The sequence below is a fragment of the Caretta caretta genome, chromosome 4 (assembly GCF_965140235.1).
Source record: "Caretta caretta isolate rCarCar2 chromosome 4, rCarCar1.hap1, whole genome shotgun sequence".
Classification (NCBI taxonomy): domain Eukaryota; kingdom Metazoa; phylum Chordata; order Testudines; family Cheloniidae; genus Caretta; species Caretta caretta.
Window position 1 is genome coordinate 120,262,228 of NC_134209.1, and position 22,365 is coordinate 120,284,592.

Sequence of the window (22,365 nt, forward strand, 5' to 3'; positions counted from 1 at the left end):
AGGGCAGGGAAAGTGAGACTGGCAGTGGAGAGCCATGTGGGGTGGGAGGGGGATGAGGCCAGAGTAAAGGGCCAGTCATCAGAGACAAGAGAATGTCCAGAGTTCGACTTGTAGAATGTAGTCTGCAGACTTCTATGGAGACCATGCTACTGTTCCTAGTTATTTGTTGGGGAAAAAATAATATCACATCACTGTAGTATCCGAGCACTTGTGTGCCTGTGGTGTTGATGCATCTGTCACTCCTTACTGCTGAAGACTGAGAGCCACATTTCTGAGGTATTTTAGACACCTAATTCCCATTGATTTTAATGGGAGGAGCCTAAATACCTTTAAAAATCTGGCCCTAAGAGCCTTATCATGCAATATTAAAAGGTTAAAAAAAGGGCATGTCTTGAGAAAAGAAGACTGGGGGGGCTGATTATGGTCTTCCAATATATTAGGTGCTGCTATAAATTCTTCTCCATGTCCACTGAAGGTAAGACAAGAAGTAATCAGCTTGCTCTGCAACAGGAGAAATTTAGATTAGATATTAGGAAAATGTTTCTAACTATAAGGATAGTTAAGCCCTGGAACAGGCTACCAAGGGAGGTTGTGGAATCCTCATCACTGGAGGTTTTAAAGAACAGGTTAGATAAACACCTGTCAGGGATGGTCTAGGTGTACTTGATGATCCCTCAATACAGGGGACTGGACAAGATGACCTCTCAAGATCCTTTCCAGCCCTACATTTCTGTGATGCTATGGTGAGCTGAATACCTCCTACAAGAATCTAAAGGTATTCAGCATATTAAAAGTGGCACTCAGCCCTTTGCAGGACCAGTCCCTACTGTAGCTTTTCATTAGCATTTAGAATTGGGAGTTTTAAAGTTACACTGCCAAGGGATAAGGAGGGAATAGATAATAGTTATTTAGGTGAGATAGTATCTTATCATGAGTACTTAGTGTACAAAAGCTCATATTGGAACTACTTGTCCTAAGATGGGATTGCTAGATCATGATTGCCTTACAGAGTATATGTGGCAGTAATAAATTCTTAGACTAATGGAAATTAGAACCGGACACTCTTGAAAAAAGTCCATTACTGAACACATTACTGCTGTCTTGTCGCAGCATTATTATTTAAAGATTGCCCACAGGAGAAAACAGAAGTTGGACCTGCCCCACCGTTATTTGTACTTACCTCCAGTAAATCTGTATTGCTTATCCAGTGCAAGTTTCTAAAACAGATTCTATCCATGTGAACCAAGTTTTAGGAGAGTTGAAGAATTAGACTTGTATTGGATCTATTTAAGAATAAGTAAGAGTATATTGGATATCCGAGTGTACAACAAAAGAAGGCCACATTCTGCCCTTGAGTATGCTCCCACAGGGTTCCAGTTGATTTGTATGGTATACCTGCATGCACAAGGGCAGAAACTGGCCTTTACATGGCGGATGGATTGCATAGTCCCATTGATCGTTTGAGTATTGTCACTTGCACATTTTTGATTGTCACATGTCACTGTTATAGAAAAAGAGCATTCCAGCAAGAGGCAACCTTTAGCAATACCATTTCTGATTCAGCTTCATCAATGTTTCATATAGAGCACATTTAAAAGGTGTTACCCTGTCTCCCCATTTAAATTGACACTAGAATGAGATTTCCCTGCTAAGATGAGATAGAATGATATTCCATATACAATTAGTCGAACAAGGTGTTTGAATCCAGTCTGTCACAGTGATAAATTATAATGCTATTCCTGTAGTCATCTTGGTCACTTCAGCCTGTGTGACTGTAACTTCACTTGTACTGCAACTAAACTCCAGCTCACTATTCTCAAATCTGAAGTTTGTATTCAAGCAGCATTTTGGACTCCATTATGATATTTGCACACAGTTATACAACATAATGTTTTATGTTAATGCCAGTTCCTAGAAGGATGTGCACGATAAAACCATTAAAGGTACAGCAAAAATGCTGTCTGGAGGTGCCACAAGTACTCCTTTTCTTTTTGCGAATACAGACTAACACGGCTGCTACTCTGAAATATAATAATCAAGTTGACTTTAATTATCTTTTCATGTAAACCACTGGGTCTTTAACCTTGATGGTGATATATTTTCAATATCAGGTTCAGCTAAAGCAGGCTCCCCAGGTAATAGCAATACACATCAGACAGAAATATAAACTAATAAAATCTAATTCTGCTTAATTATATGTATTTAACATTACTAAAGATGTTAAAAAAGCTGTTAGTTTTGTGAAATTGCATACAAGAGGAGATTAGAGTTTCAAACAAGCAAACAAAAAATCCCTCACTCTTAAATGAAAGATGTTGTGTATTGTTGTTATTAGAGTAACAACCAGAGACTCCAACTAATATCAGGGCTAAGTGCTATATAGTACCTTTCCCCAAAGAGCTTCTAAGCTAAATAGACAAGACAGACAAAGAGTGTTACATGAACAGATCTGTCCACAAATGAAGTTTGAGTATACAAAAAATATTCGTCTAATTCTGTCTCTAATTAAGTCATGCTCAGATTCTTTCATCTGGTTGTATCTATACAATCAGAGGGTATCACATATTTGTAGAAAACTCTTAAGTGCCTGATCTTAATAAGTGACTACAATGGGAGTTGAATGATAGATGTGCAGCATCAGTCAGGATCAAATTCTTGATCATTTTTAAATTGCAATTTACAAAAATTACTATTTGAGATTATATTTTATCTTGAATATAAATTATATCTAATTCTATTTTATTACATATAGCATCATTCCTACAAACTGTTTCAATATGTTGAACAAAGTAAGGAACAGATATGAAGATGTATGCATGTGAGTAGTCCCACTGAACCCAGTTAACTGAAGTCAGTTAATTAAGGGGCCAGTTCTACAAACCTTACTCCTATAGATGAACCAGTAATATAGTTAAAGGCAGAGATTCTAGGATCATAAAGATTTCCCCTGTTCTTCTACACTCAACATTGCTATTCTTTGTGACAATACCCAGTTATTTTCGGTTTCTTTCAACTCACACAGCTGGAGGGATAGTTTTATGATAAGGCACAACACTAAAGCCAGGAAATGTGTGTTCTGTTCACAGTGCAGTCTCAGACTTTCTGTGTCATCTAAGGGTGAGATGCTAACCTCTGTTGCTTCACTGATAAACCATGTTCCAATATATCTACTGTACTGGGGTGCTGTCAGGCTTAATCTGTAAAGCACATTGAAGTCCTCAAATGGAAAGGACTTTAAAAGTACAAAGTCTTTCCATAATTTTCTTCAGCCTGCAGATGAATGATAGCATGGAAAGGAAGTAGTGGGCATAGAATCATAGAATATCAGGGTTGGAAGGGACCTCAGGAGGTCATCTAGTCCAACCCCCTGCTCAAAGCAGGACCAATCCCCAACTAAATCATCCCAGCCAGGATGTTGTCAAGCCTGACCTTAAAAATATCTAAGGAAGGAGATTCCACCACCTCCCTAGGTAACGCATTCCAGTGTTTCACCACCCTCCCAGTGAAAAAGATTTTCCTAATATCCAACCTAAACCTCCCCCACTGGAACTTGAGACCATTACTCCTTGTTCTGTCATCAGCTACCACTGAGAACAGTCTAGATCCATCCTCTTTGGAACCCTCTTTCAGGTAGTTGAAAGCAGCTATCAAATCCCCCCCCCCCATTCTTCTCTTCCGCAGACTAAACAATCCCAGTTCCCTCAGCCTCTCCTCATAAGTCATGTGCTCCAGTCCCCTAATAATTTTTGTTGCCCTCCGCTGGACGTTTTCCAATTTTTCCACATCCTTCTTGTAGCGTGGGGCCCGAAACTGGACACAGTACTCCAGATGAGGCCTCACCAATGTCGAATAGAGGGGAACGATCAAGTCCCTTGATATGCTGGCAATGCCCCTACTTATACATCCCAAAATGCCATTGGCCTTCTTGGCAACAAGGGCACACTGTTGACTCATATCTAGCCTCTCGTCCACTGTAACCCCTAGGTCCTTTTCTGCAGAACTGCTGCTGAGCCATTCGGTCCCTAGTCTGTAGCGGTGCATGGGATTCTTCCGTCCTAAGTGCAGGACTCTGCACTTGTCCTTGTTGAACCTCATCAGATTTCTTTTGGCCCAATCCTCCAATTTGTCTCGGTCCCTCTGTATTCTATCCCTACCTTCCAGCGTATCTACCTCTCCTCCCAGTTTAGTGTCATCTGCAAACTTGCTGAGGGTGCAATCCACACCATCCTCTAGACCATTTATGAAGATATTGAAGAAAACCGGCCCGAGGACCGACCCTTGGGGCACTCCAGTTGATACCGGCTGCCAACTAGACATGGAGCCATTGTTCACTACCTGTTGAGCCCGACAATCTAGCCAACTTTCTATCCACCTTATAGTCCATTCATCCAGCCCATACTTCTTTAACTTGCTGGCAAGAATACTGTGGGAGACCGTGTCAAAAGCTTTGCTAAAGTCAAGGACAAAGTCCACCACTTTCCCCTCATCCACAGAGCCAGTTATCTCATCATAGAAGGCAATTAGATTAGTCAGGCATGACTTGCCCTTGGTGAATCCATGCTGACTGTTCCTGATCACTTTCCTCTCCTCTAAGTGCTTCAGAATTGATTCCTTGAGGACCTGCTTCATGATTTTTCCAGGGACTGAGGTGAGGCTGACTGGCCTGTAGTTCCCAGGATCCTCCTTCTTCCCTTTTTTAAAGATGGGCAAGTACTGTGTTAGTGGTTTTTGGAGAGCTGGAGGGAACTATGCGGTAGCAGTGATCAAAAAGGAATGCAGATAAGGTATGGGGGAACTGGAGCAGACTTCTAATTTGATACAAAAGAAGGGAGGCACTGCAGTTCAGGGATGGACAGAGGGTGAGGGGAGAAAGACTGATAAAGAAATAGAGACAGACATGCTTGGCTTTTTGCTCTGTGTTAAGACTCAAGAGTTAAGCATTCTTTAGTAACCTGCTTAGAGTACAGTCCTGCTTGCACTGAAGTAAGTGGTAATGCTCTTATTCATTTCAATTGTATCAGGATCAAGCCCTAAATACTATATTCTAGAGCTGGTTTTCACTCTTGAATTGTAAAAAAATCTCTCGCAAAAGGTACAGGTTTTATTTCTATCTTTTGGTTCTTTTTTTTCACCTCTCATGTCCTTTATAACAACCTTCTCCTTTCTTCTCATCCTGGATTCTTAGCTGACTATTCAGTGAAACATTTTCTCATCGACATGAAATATTTTGATAAAGTAATACAATATTGGAATAATTATTTTTTCTTTTGGCACATTCTTTCATAGTTTATTTTATTTTATTTCAACTGTTTGAGATTTATACCCCATACAGGACAAGTATGCATAGGAAAGCCAATGTGAACGGGACAGCTTTTGCAAATGGTGAAGTTCCATTCCTCCCTCATTGCTGTAAAGTGTCAGATAGTGTGTTGAATGGACTGTCTTACAAGGATAATCAGAACAAAGATCCATGGAGCATAATTCACAGAGCAATATCTACTTTTGTTTAACATAGTTTGCCCTTTAAGTTTAAGTTTCGTTTGGGCTCTTTCAGCACTTTATGGAGATTAGTTCTAGTGACACTCTTCCACGTGGTTCTGAATTAATTAAGTAAATCGATTTCTTTCACTTGGCTGAAAAGCAGCTTAATCATCATTTTGCTCTAGTTTTTTTCCCCTATTCTCCTCTCTTCTGCTCCTCATAACTTATACCAACACCTAAAGAATTTTCTACAGAAAGATGACTAATGATTAGCCCCTTCATGATTCCCCATTGGTTAGAACAGCTACATGTGACTTTTAGCAATTATAAAGCCAAAAAGATTCAAAGAGAACCGGAAAATACTTGATGTGCAGTGTCCATATGGTGGTGCAATGTTTTAGTCATGACATTGCAGCTCTGCATCAGTACATGATGATGTTTGCTCACAAATCGCACAAACCAATGTCAGAATGTCAGCATATGTCTATCTGTGACTTTCATATACTCCATTCAACACTATCACCCCTCTCCCACTCTTCCTTTCCTCTCACACCTACCTGGTTGATGGGAGGGAGGGACTGTTCCCCCTCTCTCCCGTCCTGTTCCTCACTTCTTTCTGCCTTCTGAGAAGGAGATTTTTTCCTCTCACTTTACTACTTTCAACTACACATTTTCCCCCCCGGCTGCTTAGGTGGATGGTAGGGAACCTGGTGCCTCTGGTGAATTTGATCAGTGTTCCCCATCTATATCAGTGCAACATAGAGAGTGTGTTCCACCTGATAGGAGCCACATTCAGATCTGTGGACTCTACAAGTCTCTAAGAGCCTTCTGTGGCTTATAAGGTCCTAGATTGAGCTTCAGCAAGTATCTCTGGGCTAATGTGTGCTGGAAAGCTGATAACTAATCGTTTATCTGGAATGACAGATCCAGTTTTTGTCTGATCTGTGATATAAGAAGAAAGTTCATTGTTAAACTCTCATCCTATAAGTATCAGACTAAAGATCTTATCCAGCTCCCATTACAGCTGTTTTTCCATTAGAAAAACATGCATTGCCTTTATTAGGAGTTGGTTGGGCCCTAAGAAACCAATTCATTTTTTTTATTTGAAGAATCAGAATAAAAGGCATATACAGGTGTTTCTCCATTATATTTTGGGATAATAGTATATACTAAATTCAAGTTTTCAGTGAAAATGAAAACAGACACAGAGGGACAAGATGAAACAAATTAAACATGCACAGCTTCTAAGTAAATGGACATGAACAGATTCCTGAAACAAAACAGGGTAAACAAAATTATTCAAGGGTTTGTGAACAACACACGTGAGGAGAGATGGAGAGAGCCATTGTGTTAAATTATCCAAGGTACAAAGTCCAACTCAGCCAATCATATACCATCATTTACAAAAGTAAACAAAAGTTGGAGATAAATAGACTGGTACTAATTGGATTTTTTAGGTTAGCAACAAGTTGAAAGATTCTAGAAATGGGAAGTAATGTCTCACTGAAGTGCTTTTGGCTTCATTAATTTTATTGGGCTGAGGTTGCCATCATTCTTGATATTGTTTATCTGGGAACCACTGAAAGGGCCAGTGGGATGGGTGGGCTGGAAGGAGCAAGTTCATCATCATGGCTCCCATTATCCTTATCACTTCTAGGGGCCCCAGGATCCATGACAACACCACTGGGCCTTTATTATCCTGATCCTGAAAGATGTGCTAACCAGACAAAGCCATAGAGAGGGAAGCTTAATGGCATCAGCACCTCCGCCAGCTCCGGCTAGCTCCTGAAGAACATCTAAAATGTGAACCTGAGGTGCCTACTGTTATGCCCTTGTTCATGTGTCATTTTCTTTCCTCTCCTTATTTCTCCTCTTTTCTGTCTTTCTCTTTTTGCCTTCTGGCTAAAAAGAGCCTGCCTTAGTTGGACAAGACAACTCCCCCTTTTACAACACTGCTGTGAGCCTGTGCCCAGAAAGACCAGCTGAAAGCAATGCCTTAGACGGCCTGACACTGGTAAAAGTTTGCCAGGTTTAGGAGTGTCTGATAAGACCATGAACTGTACCTGTAATTTCACAATTGAGAGTGATTGTCGGAGACAGAAGCTGTATTTTCTATGTCTGCTATTCTTTTGTCTCCCCTTTTGTGTGAGTTTATCTTGTTTTCTTTTAAAGAAAACAGGATTTGACTTCAATGACCACAGCTCAAGACCATTTGAATGAACTTTCTTTTATCCCCAAAAGGAACAGTTAATACCATCATTCATTCAATTTGAAAAGACTATCAAACAGAGGCTTTCTCTGATAAAAAAAGTCCTTAGAGCTAAAGGGAAACAGAATATAGGAAATCGTTCAGATGAAAGGCTTATTTACTTCTTAAGTTTCAAATGCTTTGCTGTTTTCCTTCCCCTTCTGTGTGTTTAATAAAAGGTTTAAAAGATTTTTAATTGTGGTTGTTACAATGGGAATAAACCAGCGATAATATGGCACAGACATATTCAATGTTGTAACAGTAAACAAGGGTCTTCTTAATACTTATCCCTTGGTGGGTCAAAGACACCCCCTTAACACAACAGAGCTAAATTTATAAGTCTAGAAAAGAGAGGACTCTGGGGGCACATGATCTTTGTCTATAAATATTTTCAAGATAAAGATATTTAAAGAAGGAACAGAACTGTCCACGATCTCAGGGAATGTTAGAACAAGGAGAAGTGGCCTTAAGCTAAGGAAAGGAATATTTAGGCTAGACCTGACAGGGAAAGTTTTTAACAAGAACAACTGGCCAGTAGAATGGCTGTGCTTAAGATGCCATTACTGCAGGTATCCAAAGACAGAAGCAATAAGACATTAATGGAAATGATGTAGTGAAGAGCCCAGCAAAATTAAGAAGGTCAGATTAGGTGACCCAAGTGGTCATTACTGGCTCTACTGCTAAACAATTCCATGAAAATGGATTGTTTTTCAAACAGTATTTCTTTCAACCGGTGTGTTAATACGTTAATTCATTAAGTGTCAAAGCAAAGTATCACAGTTTTAGAGAACGCATGGACAAATCCTGTTATCTATGGTAATTGACTCATGTCACAAAACCCAAGCTGCATGGCAGTTGCTAACTTATAATTGCGCTAACATAAAATATAATTCAGACAAGTTTTTCCAGGGTACATTTGAATCATCTTCTCTGTGACAGCATTATTTGTAACAGTTAACATGTAAAGTTTTATGCTGTCATAAACGGCAGTTTTATTCCTGACACTTCTGTCTAGCCTAACCTAAGGACTGATGTAACTGGAGTTGCTAATATTTACTATGCCTCTTGTGACCTACCAAAAAGAGAGCAGATTGCACATTCAGTGAAAAGGGCTTACTCTGGATGTCTTGCTCTATAAACTAAAGAAAAGGGAGAGAAATCAGCTTACAGACTCCTATTTGCTATCGTTGAACTTGTATTTGCTATCTAGGATGGATTGTTAGAACTATGAATGCATTCAGTGTTCTCCATTTTGATTTTTATGAGCCCACAGGAAAAACCATGTTGTTCATGACCTTCATCTCATCCTCCAATACCTCACATGTCCCCTTTCCTGAGTCTAGGTCTATGAATTCCTAATGTCCCATCACTCCAAATCGTAGGCACATGAATAAATAAAAATTAAATGTGTTAATGTCAAAGTTTTGCTTTTCTTTCCTTTCGGTTTAATAAAAATACTGTGTGTTTGTATAGTGCTTTCCATCCAAGGATCTTAAACATCCTAGCAATGTGGATCAGTTTTCTTAGCCTCATTTTATAGGTGGAGAAACTAAGGCACAAAGAAGTTAAGTGAATTGCCAAGGTCAGCCACTGAGTCACTGGCAAAGTGAGGAATTGAACACAGATCTCTCGGATCTAAGTTGCCTGCACTAGCCAATAGATAACACCATCTACCTTCTATTTCTTGTCTCCAGTGATCATTTTTATAAAATCACCATTCTATTTTTCTTTTTCACCTTGCCTAGTTTGCCTTCCTCCTAATCTGCCTTCTAGTCGTCTTGTTTCCCTCTCTAACTTGGTTCACACACAAGGAATAATGGGACAGGAGGATCTTCAGGGCTTGATTTTCCTCTTCTGTGCTGTGTTCTTTTGAGTTCAGTGGCCACATCCTTTATCCTTGAGGTGCAGTCTGAAGGAAATATTGCCTCAGTGCTGTGTAGCTGGCTTCTATTCAGCATGAGAGCTGTCTACAGCTGTGAGGTAGCCTATGGCCAAAGGTTACATTGACAGCTCCATAGAGGAAGGACTGCAGCAGAGCTTAGTGCAGCTTGTGTCAGTCACCCAGCTCTGTGAAGATACGGAAGTTTAGGTGTGGCATAGAAGGAACCCTCATCCCATGGGAAGTTCATTAAAAAGTGGCTTTAAAGTGATAAATTATTAATATTTGTTTTAAAATGCAAGAATCAGATTTTGTTTTTTCAGTATTTTAATATCCCAGATTCACCTATATCAGCTTTATCATTTGGTTGTATGATCTCATGAACAACTGATTTGTTTGCACTGAGGTAAATGGACAGTTTATTCATATGTCTTGTCTGTGACTTTCCTTAGGAGTGTCCCAGTGGGATTGTTAATGAAGAGACCTTCAAAGAGATTTATTCTCAGTTCTTTCCACAGGGAGGTGAGTACTTTGCAGACATAATTAGCATTGCTAGCATTTACAGAGAACTGCGCTTGTGAATTTCTAAATTGGATTATCAGCCCATTGTTCATATTAATAAACTGTTGTATAAAGTTCTGTAGAGAATTGTAAGTATCTTAATGAATAGAAGTGTTCACAGGCATGTATGACAGTAATCAAAAAGAGGAGGTATTTACAAGGTGTCAGGATATAGTTGTGATACACAATCTGAGTATCTTTGAAAATCAGGATTTTCTCAGCATGTCATCTCCTTGTAAGCTTTAATGCAGCTATGTCTTTGCTACTCTTTGTCCCCTCCCCCCAAGATCTTACACAATAGGAATTTGTGTAGGAGGTAGTTTAAATGTGTGGGCCAAATTCAAATCTAGTGTAAGAGGGTGAAATCCCATTAACGTCAGTGGGATTTCTTTCCCTACTCCAGGTCTTTTTTCATCCTCTTTATTCAGTGAAATAGTTTCCAGTGATGTTCAGTAATTTCTCAATCTTCCCCATATTTCAGTGAAATGAAAGTACACAATCACTTATGACTAATGTTTTTTCTTGAACCTCAGATTTTCCTTTAGTGTTTATTTCCCCCCCCTTTCCTTCTACTGTTCCCTCCCCACTTCTTTTCTATTCAGTTCTCCTTGTTCATCTCTTCCTAAAATGCTGGAGAGTGGAAGATTTCCATGGAGCTACCTGGCAATGGCTGTTGCTTTTCACTTTTATGTAAAACCTTAATTAGTAGCAACCAAAACTCCCAATTAGTTTTATTTTAAATAAAAAACTAGAAGGTAAAGGGGTAGTAAACCCAAGTAAAGGGGTTACCACTGTTGAAACCCACAGCAAGCAGGAACATTCAAAAGGAAGAACAAAACATTTAAGAAGAGTAGAACTGCCTGATGATTGTCTAACTGTCTAGTTTTTTATTCCAATCAGTATAAAACTGTAGTATCAGTTATAAGTTATCCTGGTTTGTAAAAGGTAGCTTTTCCCACATGCTTTAGCAAGTTAAAGCAACAGAAGAAAGAAACTATGAACATCCTATCTTCCATATTTTCACTAATAGGCATTCTCCAATCTAGACCAATATAACAGAACTCACCCTTTTTTACTCTTGCTTCATATGATGTTGGTAAAATACATGAAACAAATGTTACAGCCATATAGGGCTTGTTACTGCAAAGCACTGCGCATTCTCAGTTCCAAATGATTTTAAGACCATAGAGTGAAATCCTGACCCCACTGAAGTTAATGGCAAAGCTCTCACCCATAGCATGTAGGCTTTCCTGAATTGAGAAACTTCTTTTCTACATATTTCTCAAAGGGGCTCCACATATACTAATATCATCTTTTAATGTGGACAAATATAGAGGTATCAAATCCAGTGAATTCATTCATCAATAATAGGAGGTGTTATGGAGAGCTAATAATGTGTTTATCCTTCAGAGGTTTTTATAGCAGTTCATCAGAATTTCATGATTGTAACTCCACTCTCTACCTCTCATATCTCTGCTCATAATTCTCCTTGAACCATGAGGAATATAAATTACATTAATTAAAAAAAAATTCAAACATGTGAACAGCTATCACCATAAATTTAGTATATGATCTATTGGGATTGTGAGAGAAGATAGCATATAAGGCCTGCTTTTTCTTTTGGTTAGACCAGTTTTACATCAGTGTAACTCTATTGACTCCTATGGAATTAGTTATGATTTGCACTAATGTCAATAAGCTCAGAATCTGTCCCATGATGTTTCTCTTTTCTTAGGGCACTTCACATTGAACAGAGGTTCAAATGTATGAATGAGACCACAAGATTCTTTGAGGACATTGTTAATAGTGGCTCCGTTATAAACCACATCCACATACATAATTTCCTTAAACTCACTGTTCCCAGTTCTAATATGCTTGATTGTATTCTTCATTAGAGCTATCATATTGTTAACGTGCAAGATTCAAGTAATTCTTATAAAGTATATAGGAAGGATAGTGATCGATATGTCAGTCATATTTGGGGATATATGTTCCTATTTCAGTGCATGGCAGGTGGAATTTTTAAAAGTGTCCAGCATTGACCTAACTCTGCTCCCATTAAAGCCAGTAATAAAACTGGCATTGATTTCAATGGGAGCCAAGTTAGCCCAATGCAGAGTTGCTTTTTAAAATCCCAAACAGAAACATCACTCATTTACAAAAGTCAGGCCAGTTATGTAGCCAAATTTTCATTGCAAGAAGCTTATACTAAAGAATGGTTTCAGAGGAACAGCCGTGTTAGTCTGTATTCGCAAAAAGAAAAGGAGTACTTGTGGCACCTTAGAGACTAACCAATTTATTTGAGCATGAGAATGTAATCCTTACTTGGGCAGAAAACTGCACAGAGATTTGCTTGGGTTAGGATTACAACATTCAGCTGTATTAGGAATTTCCAGTCGTTTAGAATAAAGACTTTGATCCTACTCAGAGAGCCACAAGGGCTGCATGGAGGTTCATTGGTTTTATTTGGGCTCTGTGCAGGTGCAGGGGTTGACCTGTGCAGTTCTCTGTGTGGGACTGACACTAAAGTCAATTCTTTGCTCCTCAGGTATTCAAGATGCCTTGTTAGTGCAATAATTTACAGATACCATGCATACATTTAAACTGATCCAGATTATCAGATGTAAACTCCTAAACAAAGGGCGAGATTGGGTGCTGAGCTCTTTTGAAAGTCTCGCCAAAACAGTCTATGTATTTAGAGTCAGAGAGGTTTAGGCAAGAAGGGGCCACCAGATTATCTAGTCTGACTTCCTGCATATCACAGGCCACCAACACCACCCAGCACCAGCACACTAAACCTAACAACTAAAATTAGACCAAGTATTAAAGCTCACAGGAGACTAAATTGTTATGTGCCACACGCAGAGCGTGGGAAGGACTGAGGTGCATCAATGCCAGAGGTCCCTGCAGTGGCAGGGAATTGATTGAGTGAGCTATACCTCGATGATCCCAGCAAGTGACCTGCATCCCACAGAGGAGGTCACTGCCCATCTGACCTTGGGGAAAATTCTTTCCCAACCCCACATATTGCAATCAGTTAAATGTGAGCAAGAACCAGCCAAAGCAGGATGCCATCTCAGAGAACCATCCCACCCTGTCCAATGTCCCACCTCTAGCTGTGGCCCTCTCTGCTGCTTCACAGAAAGAAGACCAAAAAAATCTGAGAATACACTGGAGAAAAAAATTCCTTCCTGACTCCTGCAGATGACCAACTGTGAAACCCTTAAGCATGAGATTTCAGTAACATAAGACATAAACCGGAAGGGATTTCGCCCAGGGCTGCTGAGCCCTACTCTCCTCCTAACCCCACATTTGAGACCTTCAGTTAGTTTGCAGTTAAATTTTCTTGGATTGGTTTTATGTGTATCGGATTATTCAAAAGAATACATTGATTAGCTAACTATAAAGAAATAGGTGTGGTATACACCTAAAATCATCATTCCTGTATTATATGTAGCTATGTGCATCAGCAGCTCATATAGTATAAACCAGGGATCAGCAATCTTTGGCACATGGCCCGTCAGGAAAATCCACTGGCGGGCTGGGATGGTTTGTTTACCTACAGCGTCCACAGGTTCGGCTGATTGCAGCTCCCACTGGCTGCGGTTTGCCGCTCCAGGCCAATGGGGGCTGTGGGAAGCGGCACGGCCGAGGGATGTGCTGGCTGCCGCTTCCCGCAGTGCCTATTGACCTGGAACAGCGAACCGTGGCCAGTGGGAGCTGCGATTGGCCAAACCTGCGGATGCTGCAGGTAAACAAACCTTCCTGGCTCGCCAGCGGATTTCCCTGATGGCCGTGTGCCAAAGGTTGCCGATCCCGGTGTAAACAATACAAAAAATGAGACAACTTCTTGTTAGATCATCCCATTCCATTTGAGGAAGCCAACTACGGTGTAACATTTCCTCTGTACAGTAATCAAGCAACTTCCACCAGTCCTCAGGACATTAGTTTCACATGTTACCAGGCAAGTCATTTCATTAAAGTACAGGAGAAGTGGGAAGGAGGGATAGAAAGGGGACAAGAGAGTGATTTGGGTTCCGAATAACAAATGGATGATGAAGAACTATAGTAAAATGAACATGTTTTATAAGGCAAAAATAGTTTTCAGAAAAGCTTTTTACATTATAAAAGCACTCAATTAAGGTAGCTGCATTAAATTCTCTAGCATATAGGAAAATCATTGCAGTATTTGTGAAGGAAGGGGGGCGCACTGCCTCCCAGCATTCAATGTTCAATTCAACGGTTGTGTTTACATGCCACCAAAAATATAACTTAGGACTTGATCCCTAACCTTTCAGGTCACAGATAACAGTGGATTCACTGGGCCATTATTAAATTGTTTACCCTTGATGTTCAATGGGATGCTGGTGGGTGCATAGTAGCTACCCCTTCTGTTTGTATAATTAAGATGTTTTAAGGTACATGATATGAATCTCAAACAAATTATGACTTTTATATCTGTCCCTTCTGCAACCTGCCAAAATGTTAATGTATCCTACTAGTTATGATTCCTGGGCATTGAAGAGAAACTGTATTTCATTAAAAAGTCAAGCTCTGTCTGCAGTGAATAATATTCAAGATTTAGTGGGAAAGAGATCGCATTAAGTAGCTCTACTTAAAACATTAAAGTACCTCACTCTGCAGTCTTTTTTCAGGCAAAATTCCAGCCATCCTCAATCAGTGTTTTACCTGCACAAGGACTGCAGGAACAGGGACCTAAAGAATACTTTTAAATATACAAACAGAACACTCTCAAGAAAAGATTCTGCAAACATGGGATTATTTTTATTCATATATCTTGATACAAATGAGAATTAAAAATAGAATTGTGTCCCTTCAGCCATGTGTGGTCTCAACAAGGCTGTAAACCATAGAAAATCGTTTCTTTAACACATTTATATTCACTCTAAACAGACAGTAAATAAACAGGAACACTTTACCATGATAGTGAGAAAATTTATTAAATAATCAGTGCACATTGTACACAGTGTACAATTATAATTCTGTAATAAACAAAAGTTACTGCAGACAGTTCCCATAGCACCTTCCACAGCACAACAAATCTTCTCTCAATACATTCCAGAAATTTTGCGTATTAAAATCTCAGATCTATTTAGGAGTCTTCAAACTTCCAATACCAGAAATAATAAAGAAATAATAAATTAAAATGGGGATTTAACTGGTGGGTGGTACTTAGCCATCCATCCAGTGTTGTGGTCTCCTGTGTCTGAACAGTATGTTCTTTTTGAATTCAATGAAAATGCATTAGTAACATATGTTCAAACAGTGCAGGGTTTGTTCTTACAATAATTAATGTATATAATACCAAATTAACATATTGTAATAAGGGCTAAGACTATTTGCAGTCCTTATTCAGATAAAAGTCACGAGTATTTTTAGTTCAAAATGGGATTTTTGCCTCTATTAGGAGTGCATGATACAGCCTAGAGCAGTGGTTCTCAAACTGTGGGTCGGGACCGCAAAGTGGGTCGGGACTGCCTTTGAATGGGATCACCAGGGCTGGCTTAGACTTGCTGGGGCCCAGGGCTGAAGCCAAAGCCCGAGGGCTTCAGCTCTGGGGAGCAGAGCTCAGGTTGCAGGCCCCCTGACTGGGGCTGAAGCCCTTGTGCTTCAGCTTTGGCCCCTCTACCCAGAGCAGTGAGGATCAGGCTTTGGCCCCCCTCACCCGGAGTAGTGGGGCTCAGGTGGGCTCAGGCTTCCTGGGGTCATGAAGTAATTTTTGTTGTCAGAAGGGGGTCACAGTGCAATGAAGTTTGAGAACCCCTGGCCTAGAGAAAATGCCATTGATAGATCCAATGCAAGAAGATTGTTTTGGCCCTGCATAGTGACCAGCTTTTCAAGGTTAATATGATTTTGATAACACAGAATGCAAATAGTGTACACAGAAGCCAGTGGTTTAGTCCCCTGTAGATCCTGCTAGACAGAAAAGGACTTCTTAGGCAGTAACAAGGTTGTTCCCTGATAAGACCTTGTGTTGTTCTGTAAGCATGCCACTCAGGAGTGCTGCCACTAACGACAGAAGATGTGCCATGGAGTACAAATTCTGATGTGATATGATGTGGAAGGTGATGAAACAGGAGGGTAACAGAATAGTGTAGAGGGTTACTATCATAGAATCGGAGGACTGAAGAGGTCTTCTAATCCAGGCCCCTGCACACAATGCAGGACTAAGTATTATCTAGAGCATCCCTGACAGATGTTTGTCTAACCTGCTCTGAAAAATCTCCAATGATGGAGATTCCACAAACTCCCTCATGGTTTTAATTAGGGATGAACAAGGTGGAGCAGATGAAAAATAAAAATCTGAACATTCCCTCCAAATTAATATCATTTGGGAGTTGGAAAACTTTGGATAGCTGTGATTAAAAGGTGCACGCCTCTGCACTCACTGTATTGCCAGGACCAGAAGAACCAAAATACGGCAAAGAACACTTTCCTCGTGCTATTTCTGGATTGGCTGGATCAAAATTAGGTAGAGGAGATCCTGCTTTTACAGGATTGCATAGTCTTTGCAAGTCCCTTTGGGAGTGAGGCTGAATAAGCTTTTGATAAGCACCCTAACTTGTCAGTACTTGACCAGACACAAGTTTACCCATCGCTTACTTTTAAAATCTGCTTACATACACAATTCCAGTCCTTAACAATTCCTTCTGTCCTGGAGGGAGGGCGTGCCCAAGCTGAGCTCCTACCCTGTGCCCAGTAGAGTACACAGACTCCAAGATGTTCTTGTTATTTTATTATTTAATACTTGTATTGTCATAACCCTAGTCATGGACCTTGACCTTGTTGTGCTAGCTGCACAAACACAGAACAAAAAGATGGTCCCTGGTTCACAACTGAAGTATAAGAAAAGAGACAGCAGATGAATGCAGACACACCACCAGGGGAGTATAAGGAAACAATGAGACAATATCGGTCTGCATGATAGGCAATAGTCTCAGCACACCAGCAGCCTACCATAGAAGAAAGCACAAATGGGCTTGTTTGAAAAATTAACAAGTGGGATAATGGAGGCTGGAACCATGGGTTGACTGGATGCAAGAGTCAATCTCTCGATAGTGAATCAGACATGGTAGGTAGGCTGTAATAGATCATGAAAGGCCTTGAAAATGAGACAAGTAGCTTATATTTGAAGGGGAAGCCAATGGAGGGATGCAAAGGGTTCAGGTGTCTAAAGCGATAGGCCACAAGAGCATTCTGAGGATATGTCTACACTGCAGCTGGCAGCTCCTGAGTGTCTGCTGGCTTGGGTAGACAGAATCGCAGTAGTTTCACTTGAGCTAGCACATTAAAAATAGCAGTGTGGATGTTGTGGCCTGGGTGGCAATTTGGACTAGCCACCCAAACATGAACCCAGGAGTTTGGGTAGGCTTTGACTCAGGCAGCTAGCTCAAAATGCCACATATCCGCACTGCTATTTGTAATGTGTTAGCTTGAGTAAAGCTAGTACGAGTGTATCTACCTGGGCTGGGAGACATGGTCTCAGCTGCAGTTTAGATATATCCTTAGTGGATCCGAGCAGATAAGATTACATTTGTCAAGGCCAGAGTAAAGGATATTGCAGAAATCAAGACACACGATGAGGGAGCATGTTAGCTGTGTCACTGGATAGGAAAGGCCATATCTTAGAGATATTCTGCAAAAAGATTTGGTAAGATTTAGACATAGCCTGGATGAGAGGGCTTAGGGAGAGGTCTGAATCGAAGATGATACCAATGTTACAAGCTTGAGTGACAGACAGAATGGTGCTATCATCCACAGTGATTGAGAAAGGAGGCAGCAGGCATGACTTGGGGGGTAAGTTTAAGAGCTCAATTTCAACCATGTTGTGCTTGAGCTGATGGTGAAATATCCAAAAGCCAAGAGAGGCCAAGATTTTACTTTGAACAGAAGGAGACAGGTCTTGAGTAGAGAGGTAGCTCTGGAAGTCATCCCTATACAGATGGTGGTTGATTTCTGCTTGCAAGTGAGATTATCCAGAGCTAAGGTGTACAGGGAGAAAAGAAAAGGACCAAGGACAGGGCCCTGTGGAACCCCACAGAAACCTATAAGGGTGGATGAAAAGACACACTGAAGGATTGATTAGAGAGGTAGGAGGAGAACCAGGATAGGACAGAGTCACAGAAGCCAAGGGAGGAGAATATTTCAAGAAGAGTATGGTCAACAGTGTCAAAGGAGGATCAGAACTAGTGCTGTTAAAAGGTCAGTTCCCCAAAGTAAAAGACATGGGATTTTGCTGATGGGCCTTGTGCTCATGGAGTAGGGAGACAACTTGTGGCTTTGGCAGGCCCATGTCCCTTCCCTGCTTTTAGTTCCCTCTATCTGTGTCCTGGGGATAGTGGGGGCAAAAGGATTCAGTAGAGAAAGCTAATCTGAGGGGTAGATTGAGAAGAGTCTCCCTCGAGTTATGGGTTGTATGGTAGGAGCCCTGCAACTCCCACACTGGAACCACGTAAAAAGCCTACTATGAGAGTCTGGGTGACAGAGGGTGCAACGCCCATCCCCTGTATTTAATAAAGTTGTGGTCTGATGCTTAAAATCAATCCCTATGTCTGTCCTCACTCGCTGATATGTCTGGATCAATTACAACATAAAACTGAGCCTAAAATTCTTCCCTAAGGTGGCTACCCATAGGGTTTCCTCCAGGACCTATATCCTAACTTCCTAGTTTCCACTCTCCCCCAAGATCCCCACTCACCCTATTCCAGGCTGGAGTTAAGGAGCTGCACCTGCCACAATGAGGCCGCAGAAATTTATCACCTTCAGGCAGGATCATCCCTTCTCCCAGAGGAACACCCAGGATATGTTCATCTTTGGTTTTCCCTGCATGACCTTGGGCAATTAGCTTCCAGCTCTCTTTGCCTTAGTTCCTCATCTATAAAATAATAACACTTCCTTGTCTCGCAAGGATTTTCTGAGACTAAAATTAATGCAAGTTTGTGAGGTTGTTAGTTATTAAGGTAATGAGCACTATAGAAAAGCCAATGCAAATACAAAAAGCAGGGAGGGATTACATATATAAAGTGTGGAGAGGAAAGTAGGGCAAGTAAATAATACCTCAGGCAGTATTAACCTGCATGGTGTTCTAGCACAGGTTTTGGGTGTGTGTTAGGGTGGGAACGGAAATCCAAAGAACTCTTGGGAGCTCAGAGAGAGGAAGGCTAGTGTTATGGTTAAGGCAGTAGACGAGGACTCTGGTAAACTGAGTCACATATCATCTGATTTTTTTGCTACAGGAGCTCTCATCTCTTAAAATGAGACCTCTTAGCTCTTTTTGCCTCAATTCTGCATTGATAAAAAGAGGAAGATGTTACCCTATGTTACAAAGAAGCTGTCAGAACAAATTCCTTAGTGCTTGTGCTCAGGTGCTATGACGACAAATACCACAGAAAATCCTCCAAATAAAACAATCTCCACTTTTTAGCTTATGCAGTCCCTAACGGGAGACAGCCATATGTAAATATTGAGAGGTTTGGCACATTTTTATTGTTTTCTACATTTATTTTTCAAAGCGTGTCAATTTAGCCACGAAACTCAGGGAGAATAAAACAGTTGTTTAATAAATGGATCACTTGTTTGAATGCTCAGTCATATTTTTAACTTACTGATCACACCAGAAAATCAGTGTCCATCTCCAGTGCTCATTCATGTAGAAGCCTGCTGGCAAGTTCAGTTACAAATTGGATAACATGGTTCCCTTCGAAATAAAAACAACCCACCAAATGCAGTGACAGTTGTACTTTGTTTCTTCCTTAGAAGTGAACAAGTGAACATCATCTTCTTCTGCAGCCCAGTTATGGTCCCTTATCTGATGAGCAGAGCCCTGAGCAAATACAGACTCTTTCGTAAATACTGAGCATATTATACTAGTCACAATAAAGTCACACTACAGTGAATGATCCCTTACGATGATGAGAGTACATAAGGATAGTCTGAGCCAGATTTTTAGAACATAGCCTCTGTTTTTGAGACTATTTTTGAGGGTGTGATTATTTGTGTAATAATAACAATTTTGTTCCTGCAAAAAGGGAAACCTGATTAAGGCTGGAGTTAACATTTAGCTCTGTTGGTGGCTAAAAATTTTCACTGTAGAAAATTAAAGAAAATATGCTTTACGGTACAAGATAATTTTTTAAAATGCACTTACTAAGGAACACTCTGTTTTTAAATTTTAGATTCTACAACCTATGCACATTTTCTCTTTAATGCATTCGACACTGACCACAATGGATCTGTGAGTTTTGAGGTAAGTGCTTTTATCCGTTTTTAATTCTAGGACTGCATGTATTTTCCTCTGTTGCTCACCAGGTTAGCTTTTTTAGCTGTGGTCCAGATTTCAAGTTTTTCCAATGCATTGGCAATAGCCACTATTATTTTAGAAGGGCATCTCTCAGCATTGTACCTCAAACTGTGCTGCTGATATAATGTTCATTTAAAAGGCAACCTGAATTAGATGCAAGTGACATATAAGAACATCTGATCTTGCTTGAGTGCCTCCTGTGAGATGACAAGTGCTCTCAACTCCAATTGAAGTTAATGGGACTACTCAAATAAATAAGGATTACTCGCATGCACAAGTAGTTTCCAGGAGCAAGCTTTATATTTAGAAAATGTGGCTTCATGGCAAATGTACTGTACAACATAAGCATTTAAAATAAGCTCTTCCTCTGCTCGAATTCTGACACATGATTTCAAGGTTCTTGCACTTTGCCTGCCACAACAGATGACATCATCAACAGCATGGTAAAGAGCACAACTCCCTGGTGTGTTTTTTGCAGTAGTGACGTGTGTCATCAAATATTGAACAAGAACCATGACCTTAGGTCATGGAATTTAAAAAGCCTTTCAATTCACCTCTAAAGACTGTATTTATTTTATGTCACGTCCATCATGGAGAGCTGCTATTCTCTTCACCGTTAAGGTCATGATTAGCTAAAATAAGCCCAATTTTAAATTTGTCTGAAATTTCTCACATGTGCAAGTTTGTAAGAGAATAATTTCTCTCAGAGTCTGGCAATGATGTGTGATTTTACAAATATTTTCACCCTTTTATTATTGATGCGTGCTTGTAATCTGAATAACATGGAAGCAGGTGCCTTTGCCAAGGAGGTGTTCTGTGACTACTGTATGTAAAGAAAAAATTCATTGGGATTTTCCTATACTTAAAAAGAAAACAGCAACAAGATTTTGTTTAGGCTTTAGGTTTATTTGAAAACACATGGGCCCTTATTCTGCGTCTGGATTCATGAGGTGAACCTCAGCCAACTGAAGTCAAGGAGGTTCTGTGCAGTGCCAATAGCAGAACAAGGGCCTTAATCTGTATCTTTGATCCATGGACTGATGGGTTGCTCCTCCTTTCTCCTCAAACTGACTACAGAAGAGGTTTTGATAGTGCATAGTCATTTGCTTGACCACACTTTGGTTCTTTACGAAATATACTCAAGAGACCAAATAACTCATGTCAGTCAGCTTTATTGCTATAAGCCAATAATAATAATATAGTACAGGAAACAGGTTCTATGTGATGCCAGTCTCTGGGAAGCTTTCTCATGTTGCATTGTTACATTTACATCACAAAAGGTGAACTCCCCAGGTTACACCCCTAAAGCCATCTTTTTATACCCTACCTGTTCACAAGTAAAAAGAACTATGTACATCATATGAAACTAGATTTAACCGATAAGCTTTCTATCTTGTTTTTCTGGTACCATGGTGTACCACTTATCTCTTTGTTCTGAACACATGTATTTCAGGTACCAAAGGACATGAAGGCACCGCCTCGGTTTGTACTAGGGTAGAACAATCAGATGTCTTGTCCTCTTCCTTTGGGACATTCCTGTACAAGCTTGTGAGAATAACTCCCTTTCTGTTACTATGGTAAAGCACTCATCTGTCCTTCTCTTGACAGCTTACCTATTTGCTGAAAACAAAACTTATTTCAGTGAATGCAAGGGAAGAATATAAAAATGGCCATTCTGGGTCAGACCAATGGTCTATCTCGCCCAGTATCCTGTCTTCCAACAGTGGTCAATGCCAGATGCTTCAGAGGGAATGAACAGAACAGAGCCGTTATCAAGTGCTCTATCTCCTGTTATCCACTCCCAGTTTCTGGCAATCAGAGGTTTAGGGACACCCAGAGCATGAGGTTTCATCCCGGATCATCTTGGCCAATAGC

The 22,365-nt window shown here is 40.4% G+C and overlaps 1 protein-coding gene across 9 annotated transcripts in view; it reads left to right on the forward strand.

Annotated features, from left to right (window-relative positions):
* KCNIP4 (potassium voltage-gated channel interacting protein 4) overlaps nt 1-22,365 on the forward strand; it is an 864,390-nt gene that overhangs the window by 819,446 nt on the left and 22,579 nt on the right. For all 9 annotated transcript variants that reach the window (XM_048848725.2, XM_075128005.1, XM_048848722.2 and 6 more), the window contains 2 exons: nt 10,061-10,130; nt 20,366-20,436. In XM_048848725.2, the coding sequence (XP_048704682.1) occupies nt 10,061-10,130; nt 20,366-20,436 (141 nt within the window). The remainder of the gene's footprint in view (nt 1-10,060; nt 10,131-20,365; nt 20,437-22,365) is intronic.